The sequence below is a fragment of the Convolutriloba macropyga genome, chromosome 1 (assembly GCF_964194025.1).
Source record: "Convolutriloba macropyga chromosome 1, txConMacr16.3, whole genome shotgun sequence".
Taxonomy (NCBI): domain Eukaryota; kingdom Metazoa; phylum Xenacoelomorpha; order Acoela; family Convolutidae; genus Convolutriloba; species Convolutriloba macropyga.
In genome coordinates, this window is record NC_134468.1 from 69,355,345 (window position 1) to 69,363,967 (window position 8,623).

The 8,623-nt window shown below is 35.8% G+C and overlaps 1 protein-coding gene across 1 annotated transcript; it reads left to right on the forward strand.

The window, feature by feature from the left end:
- Window positions 1-990: 990 nt before the first annotated feature.
- Window positions 991-8,196, forward strand: LOC142350944 (uncharacterized). The gene is made up of 2 exons (XM_075402973.1): window positions 991-1,914; window positions 7,830-8,196. The coding sequence occupies exons 1-2, from the start codon at window positions 1,033-1,035 to the stop codon at window positions 7,971-7,973; spliced, it is 1,026 nt and encodes a 341-aa protein (XP_075259088.1). The 5' UTR covers window positions 991-1,032; the 3' UTR covers window positions 7,974-8,196.
- Window positions 8,197-8,623: the final 427 nt, after the last annotated feature.

Here is an 8,623-nt window from a genome sequence, read left to right on the forward strand (position 1 = left end):
TTGTTTAAAATTCTGAAATTGTATGTCGTTTTTTTGAGCTTTTCGTTCTCGAGGCCAATTAAGCATTTTGTAAGCTCTTTAGATCTTGCCTTTTTTGTCGTTTATATTTGCAGCCTCATTTGTGCTAACCTGAATGTTAGGTGTTCTGTAGATTTTAGCACGACACAAATGGTTTTGAAGACATAAGTATGCAGCATTAGACAAATTCGCGATGAATTCTATTGTTTTCAGAATGTTTTGTCATTTTCAAATTTTCCTTGAGCTCAAGTTGTTAGTAAAAACATAATATCGGTGCTGCGTTTATGCGTAAATTTGAACACTGTTATGTTGGTTTTGATTATACTGAGACCAACTCTTTTCGGTCTCTTATATACCAAGCAATTTTTTCATATTTGCCAGCTTTTCTGCTCTTTTTTCATTTTGAACCAAAACCGCTGCTTTACAAACGCTGATCCTACAGGTATACACTTTTTGAATTCTTTCATTTTTGTTTTTCTCTAGACTTTTGAAACCTTGTTTGGCTGGCATTTTTAATTGGTCTGCCGGTCAGGTACAAAAATTTTAAGTTTTTCATTGTTCTTTTCGATTATATTTCAGGACTTCTTTTAATCGCCGTCCTCAGTTTTCGACAATTTGAGCAAGCGCCAGGAAGTCAGAGTTACTTTTTCGGTGAATTTCAACCTTTAATAGCTGAATTATATGCGTGATTTTTATGTGTTTCTCTGTAATGATTTGTTTGGTCAATGATGTGATAATTTTTTATCATACATCACTCAGCCAAATTTTTTTGCGCTCACTTCTTAAATCTAAATTGAGAACTTAAACTCTAATTGAAGTTCAATAGAGGACAACTATTAGGGCAACAAGAAATGTGTTTATTGTTGACAATCGCACAAAGTCATATTTTGGCTCTGTTAATGCTTTTTATATCGCGGCATTTTTTGAACCTTGAAAGTGAACCGATGTCGTAGTTACATTTTTCGGCCACATTGAGGCTTTTTGTCATCTTTTTCATAAATGGATTGAAAAGCTATGAATGGGTTTAAAAGAATGAAAACAACATCGCTTGGAGGGGTTGTTAGCTCCAAGTTAGGGTATGGAGGAAATTCTCTATCACCCTATCGATATGCCTACCCCCAGCCAGAAGGGTTCACAGATGCAGCTGGAGTATCACTTCTTAAACGAGCCATAGAATTGGGAATCACCCATATTGATACGGCTCTCATGTATGGCGCTGGCCACAATGAAAAGCTAGTTGGGCAGGCTATCGGGGGACTATCTCCAGATGAGCGCGCAAAGCTGTGTATTGCTACTAAAACCGGGGCGTATTATGATACGGATGGGATGAAAATTACAGGAGATCCAGAGTTTGTGCGGAAGACCTGCTTAGAATCCCTGGAGAGACTTGGAACTCCTTATGTTGATATATATTACTTGCATCGAATTGATACAAATATTCCCATTGAACAGACAATGGCAGCTTTCAAGAGTTTACTAAATCAAGGTTACATCAGAGCAATTGGACTTAGTGAAGCGTCCGCTAATACAATAAGAAGAGCTCACGCAGTTCATCCAATATCAGCTGTTCAGCTAGAGTGGTCTTTATTAACGCGAGACGCAGAAATTGAAATAATTCCTACGTGTCGCGAGCTTGGAATTGGAATTGTAGCATATTGTCCATTAGGTAGAGGCTTTTTAACAGGAAAAATCAGGAAACGCGAAGACCTGTCTTCAAGTGATCGAAGATTTTCTGTGTTTCCTCGTTTTGCGGACGGAGCTTTTGAGCACAATTGGAAACTGGTAGCGAAACTTGAAAAGTTTGCAGTTAAGAAACGCTGCTCAGCTGCTAACTTAGCCCTGGCTTGGGTCTTAGCGCAAGGAGACGACGTTGTTCCAATTCCTGGAACTACTAAGGTATGATTAGTACTTGCAGACAGCAGAAATTTTGTGCGTCATGCAATTTTCGTGCAGAGTAAATTAACTTTATTAGGAAAAAGTAATTTAGATTACAGGATTAATGGAGCTCTTTCCTAAACTGAATACTTCTTTCATAATCTTCATTCGACATTTTTTCGCAACAATCTTATGTCGTTTATAACTTTTTTTTAAGAATAAATGGTCTATTGCAAACATGAGTGCAATTGAATAGTTTAGAAGATCTGAATTTGCGTGATCAATTTTAAGGCATTGAAGCAGAATTCGAATTATAAAAGGAATAGTAGTTGATCTACCGTACCGTTTTCGAAACTTTTTACTGTATTTAGTCGATTTCTATTGCTAATTCTAATTTTTTTCTAATCACTGATGTTATTGCTATTTAAATGTTAATTTTCTCTGTAAGTTTTAAATTTCACTGTGATTTCTTTTTTTGGCGCCATTGCGATCTAAAAATGTATTTTCTTAAATTGGGAATTGAAGAGACGTTGCTTTTGTTTAAAGTTCCACAGACTCAGACGATTTTTTAGATTTTTATTGGTTAATCGCATTTCTTGCTTTCAGATTTGTTTTATTGATTCGTTCGACATCAGTAGATATTTGCTTGACCACAATGACCACGCTAAGAAATTTTGCGTTTTGTTAAATAAAATTTAGATGTTTCAGCTCCCGAATGTTTAGCCAATTTCAGTTTTTCTAAAAGTCGTCTTCCTTGTTCCTTTCTCAATGGTCAAAATACGGCTTACAGACTTAGCACTTGTTGGCTAATTGTTGGCTAATTTTGGCAATCATTTGTTTTGCTATGGACGTTTTATAAATTATTAATTTTTCAAACTAAGCTGAACTCAATTATTGTAGTAATGTTTATCTTTTTACGAAGCCAAAAGGTGTATTGGTTTTTTACAGATTTTTTTTTAAACCTCCCTGCACTTCCCCCAACCCCTGCTTGCCACATTTACCCTCCCCACCCTAGTAACCCCATATACTTTAACAGTTCGTTTCTGTCATTTGATGCAAAATTATGATAAGATTGGATTGTTTGCTTGTATGGTTGCGATAGCTGAGTGGAGTAATTATGGGTCTTCTTTGTTAATTGCTTTCAGACAAAGTTGGTAGAAATTATGTTTGTACTACTGGTCTTTTAAATTGCTCTCAAACAAAGTTTTTAGCAATTATATTAGTCCTGTGGTCTTTTTCATGCGATTTCTCGCTTGACCGATTTTTAGTCTGGCCCATTTGACTTTTCGTCCTCAAAAACAAGGTAAACATCTGGGAGGGCATTAAGTGGCCGAGCAGCTCTCTTAGAGCGTCACGCCTGACTAGGCGCCCTCACTCTGCTTACACCCAACGGGCTTATCTCTAGCCCCAGCTGGCTAGTACGGAAGACCACCGCTCGCCAGTCGTTTGTGTGAAATTCGCCCGACGTTAGTCGGTTATGTTTTAATGCCATTTTTGTACTACCAACTGTTCGTCTGGTCGTTTTTTCGTCTGACTATTTGAGATTTCGTCCTCAAAAATTGATTAAACAGTTGAAGCCCGGAAAGCATTGATTTTCTCAGAGCCTTATGATTTACTATTCTCTAAGTATGCGATTCACGGAAACTTTAGAAGACATTAACTATAGGAGACACTCAATACCCCGATATGAATGCGGTTCTTAGAGTTTGACCCCCATTTGCTCTTTGATGCGAGCAGTGACGTCACGATCACTATGCAACTTGACTGAGTTTTGTAGATTTGATAAGTTTTGTACATAAGCTATTTAATTGCTCTCAAAAGAAGTAAGAAGCATTTATTGTAAATGTGTTTGTCTTTTTACGCAGGGTTGTTTTCTTCTAAATTTCGTTTTTACATTTTGAGTGATTTTTTTACGCCTGACTGTTGGTTTTTTAATGATTTGAACTGCGCCCATTCAGAATTTAATTCTGTTGCTGACATAAAACCGGATGCTCCCCTTTTAATTTTTTGCCTCGTCAGTCCAACGTTAGTCGGTTTATGTTTATTTCATTTGCGTATATGTAATATTACACAATACTTCCCTTTCATAAATTTTTTGATCAAACATGACTTCTCCCTCTCTAATTGACCACCTCACTCGAAGATGTAATTGAAAGTTTTTTGGTTTTCAGGACTCTGTTTTCCTTGGTAATTGAAGTTTTGAAGGTTTTGAAAATTTGGAAATTTCTGTTTTCCTTTTTATTGTCAATTTTCCTCAGGCTTCGGGTCAATTTTATTTGCTTAATTTAATGAATCTTGTCGTTAAAATTTCATATTTGTCCGAAATTAGACTTTCTAATTGTCAAAGTTGTTCGTCATTAGTCTTTTCATAATTCTTGACATAACATTTTCATAGGACTCTTATGGAAATGTTGAACAGTTTAGTGGCAGCAATTGGGGTTCTATTGCTTGAAGTGGGGTGTGACATTATAAAATTTGACAAGGAGAAGTATGAATCTTTTGTAGTAATTGCTTCAGGCTACGTTTTTTGGTTACTCTTATGTAGCTAACCAATTTTTACGATTTTTCCTTTTGCGGTTAACTTTGTGCGGTTGTCTAGGCGAGTTTCATCTCATTTCCCTCTAGTTTCAAACTAAATTGAACGCAGTCTAGTCTAGGGTAACAAAAAAATCAAAATAGCAACGGTATCAGGTCCGGTCGTTAATGCCCCTTACTTCAGATTTTTAAAATTTCAATAGGTCTAATGCTAATTAAAACACTAATTCAACGGGATCAGTGGTTACTTTTTTCTTATCTTCCGAATATATCATATGTGATAATGTGGTTCTGTTCAGATAAAGAACTTAGAGGCTAACATTGATGCTTTGGATCTGAATCTAAGCAACGAGGAGCTGGAAGAATTGAGTGACATCTTTCCAGTAGATCAAGTAATGGGAGAAAGATGCCCACCAAGCTTCACTACATACGCAGAAACTAAATCAATTCTACCTCTTTCACTTTGTCATCTGTAGCATATATTTTTCAATGGATCAACTCTGAAGGCGATACAGAAAATTATTTGAGCAAAAACCCCACTTGTAATACACCCAATTCTGAAGATAGTCTGTTAAAGAATTATCCATGCTTTTGGCAGTTAAGGACCATTCAGCGAATAAGTTTTGAATGGTTGTGATAAATTGCTCTTTTCGCGTTTTTCTGTTCAGAATTTTAAGAACCACGCAGGCCTATAGTAGAGGACAGGCCGTTGAAAATGAAATCTACTTCGTTCCGACAAAGTTAACACTTTGAGGCTGATAGCTGTGATTAAGGAAGTAACTGCGATATATTGCTACAAAATGCTGACCTGTTGCCATGAAATAGCAGCAATTGCTTTGTCGATCTCTAAACTAAAATTACCCACAATTTAACCTCTAGATGAAGCTGTAATTTGATGTGACAATTATTCGGTTGTTTAATAGCCGCCGTCAGATTCAACGGCTATTATTTATGCGCTCTCCTTTTTACAATCCAAAAATTGGACTGTATTGGCTCTGTCTTTTTTTGTTGTAAGATGTTTTCACACCTTTTTTCAAGATTTTGAGCTCTCAAAATGGCATAAACAGGTAAATTTGCGCGGGTATCAGGTTTCATTAGAGGCCCCTAGCCGCGTTTAGTAGTCCTTCAAGTGCATAGAGTGGTGAAGTTAGTGTGAAGGCCGTAATTCAAGGTTAAAAGGTCATTTTTAGGAGTTTTCGAGCCCAAAATATTGCGTTTTTCCGTGTTTTTTTTCATTTTTCGAATTCTTTGTTGGACCAGTCTAAAATTGAGGTTTGTAAAAGTTCTTTAAGGTCTTTTGCAAGACAAAGTTACTTTATAAGACCAATTTAAGAGCTATAAGTTTTGTTACTCCGAACATAAACACGCAAATTTATACTTATTGTTAGTATTTTTTTCGAAGTTTTCTCCAGGCTTTGCTAATAGGTTACTGCATAGTTTCTAGAGGTAATGGAATAATTTAAACATTTTAACATCAAGAGTTTAAGCAATTTTTAAATAAAAATTCCATTTTTGAAATTTTTTTTACATTTATTGTCATTATTTACGTTTTACCAGCTCCAGAGTACTGGAAAACTCCTCTAGGCTTTAATAGTAGGCTACGAAGATTTTTTGTTAGCCTTGGAATTGCTTTCAAATTTTTAGTATCACAAATTTTAGGAACTTTTTTTTATAAAACTTGCAATTTTCAATTTTTTACAAGTTTTTGTCATTTTTCTAGGTTTCTCATGGGCCAAGAACCTCCTTAGGAGTTCGATAGGGCTTTACTGCATAGTTTCTAGTGGTAAGGGATAGAATGCTGTTCAACATTTTAACATCACAAATTTCAGCATTTTTTGGATGAAACTTTTGGTTTTTGTGATCATCAAGTTTTTCCTGCCTTAAGAGCCAAGAAACCTCCTCCAAGTTTGAAAAACTACAATATTTCAAAAAGTTTTTAAAAGCTATCTAACATATTATTTAAAGTTTCTGATAATTCAGTTTTTTCAGCAGCCCACCGCTCGCCAGTCGTTTGTGTGAAATTCGCCCGACGTTAGTCGGTTATGTTTTAATGCCATTTTTGTACTACCAACTGTTCGTCTGGTCGTTTTTTCGTCTGACTATTTGAGATTTCGTCCTCAAAAATTGATTAAACAGTTGAAGCCCGGAAAGCATTGATTTTCTCAGAGCCTTATGATTTACTATTCTCTAAGTATGCGATTCACGGAAACTTTAGAAGACATTAACTATAGGAGACACTCAATACCCCGATATGAATGCGGTTCTTAGAGTTTGACCCCCATTTGCTCTTTGATGCGAGCAGTGACGTCACGATCACTATGCAACTTGACTGAGTTTTGTAGATTTGATAAGTTTTGTACATAAGCTATTTAATTGCTCTCAAAAGAAGTAAGAAGCATTTATTGTAAACGTGTTTGTCTTTTTACGCAGGGTTGTTTTCTTCTAAATTTCGTTTTTACATTTTGAGTGATTTTTTTACGCCTGACTGTTCGGTTTTTTTAATGATTTGAACTGCGCCCATTCAGAATTTAATTCTGTTGCTGACATAAAACCGGATGCTCCCCTTTTAATTTTTTGCCTCGTCAGTCCAACGTTAGTCGGTTTATGTTTATTTCATTTGCGTATATGTAATATTACACATTACTTCCCTTTCATAAATTTGTTGATCAAACATGACTTCTCCCTCTCTAATTGACCACCTCACTCGAAGATGTAATTGAAAGTTTTTTGGTTTTCAGGATTCTGTTTTCCTTGGTAATTGAAGTTTTGAAGGTTTTGAAAATTTGGAAATTTCTGTTTTCCTTTTTATTTTCAATTTTCCTCAGGCTTCGGGTCAATTTTATTTGCTTAATTTAATGAATCGTGTCGTTAAAATTTCATATTTGTCCGAAATTAGACTTTCTAATTTTCAAAGTTGTTCGTCATTAGTCTTTTCATAATTCTTGACATAACATTTTCATAGGACTCTTATGGAAATGTTGAACAGATTAGTGGCAGCAATTGGGGTTCTATTGCTTGAAGTGGGGAGTGACATTATAAAATTTGACAAGGAGAAGTATGAATCTTTTGTAGTAATTGCTTCAGGCTACGTTTTTTGGTTACTCTTATGTAGCTAACCAATTTTTACGATTTTTCCTTTTGCGGTTAACTTTGTGCGGTTGTCTAGGCGAGTTTCATCTCATTTCCCTCTAGTTTCAAACTAAATTGAACGCAGTCTAGTCTAGGGTAACAAAAAAATCAAAATAGCAACGGTATCAGGTCCGGTCGTTAATGCCCCTTACTTCAGATTTTTAAAATTTCAATAGGTCTAATGCTAATTAAAACACTAATTCAACGGGATCAGTGGTTACTTTTTTCTTATCTTCCGAATATATCATATGTGATAATGTGGTTCTGTTCAGATAAAGAACTTAGAGGCTAACATTGATGCTTTGGATCTGAATCTAAGCAATGAGGAGCTGGAAGAATTGAGTGACATCTTTCCAGTAGATCAAGTAATGGGAGAAAGATGCCCACCAAGCTTCACTACATACGCAGACAACTAAATCAATTCTACCTCTTTCTCTCACTTTGTCATCTGTAGCATATAATTTTCAATGGATCAACTCTGAAGGCGGTACAGAAAATTATTTGAGCAAAAACCCCACTTGTAATACACCCAATTCTGAAGAATTATCCATGCTTTTGGCATTTAAGGACCATTCAGTGCATAAGTTTTGAATGGTTGTGATAAATAATGGTTGTGGTAAATAAAAAGACCGAGCATTGTTGCTCTTTTTTTTCTGTTGTTCAGAATTTTAAGAATCACGCAGGCCTATAGTTGAGGACAGGCCGTTGAAAATGAAATCTACTTCGTTCCGACAAAGTTAACACTTTGCGGCTGATAGCTGTGATTAAGGAAGTAACTGCGATATATTGCTACAAAATGGTGACCTGATGCCATGAAATAGCAGCAATTGCTTTGTCGATCTCTAAACTAAAATTACCCACAATTTAACCTCTAGATGAAGCTGTAATTTGATGTGACAATTATTCGGTTGTTTAATAGCCGCCATCAGACTCAACGGCTATTATTTATGCGCTCTCCTTTTTACAATCCAAGAATTGGACTGTATTGGTTCTGTCTTTTTTTTGTTTTTTTTTTCATGATTTTGAGCTCTCAAAACGGCATAAACAGGTAAAGCTCAGCGGGCAT

What these genes read in the sequence shown, in the direction of transcription:
- LOC142350944 (XM_075402973.1), top strand. Translation starts at nt 1,033, where the DNA reads ATGAATGGGTTTAAAAGAATGAAAACAACATCGCTTGGAGGGGTTGTT. An exon ending in CAATTCCTGGAACTACTAAG is followed by an intron (nt 1,915 to 7,829) that starts GTATGATTAGTA and finishes GGTTCTGTTCAG; the next exon opens with ATAAAGAACTTAGAGGCTAA.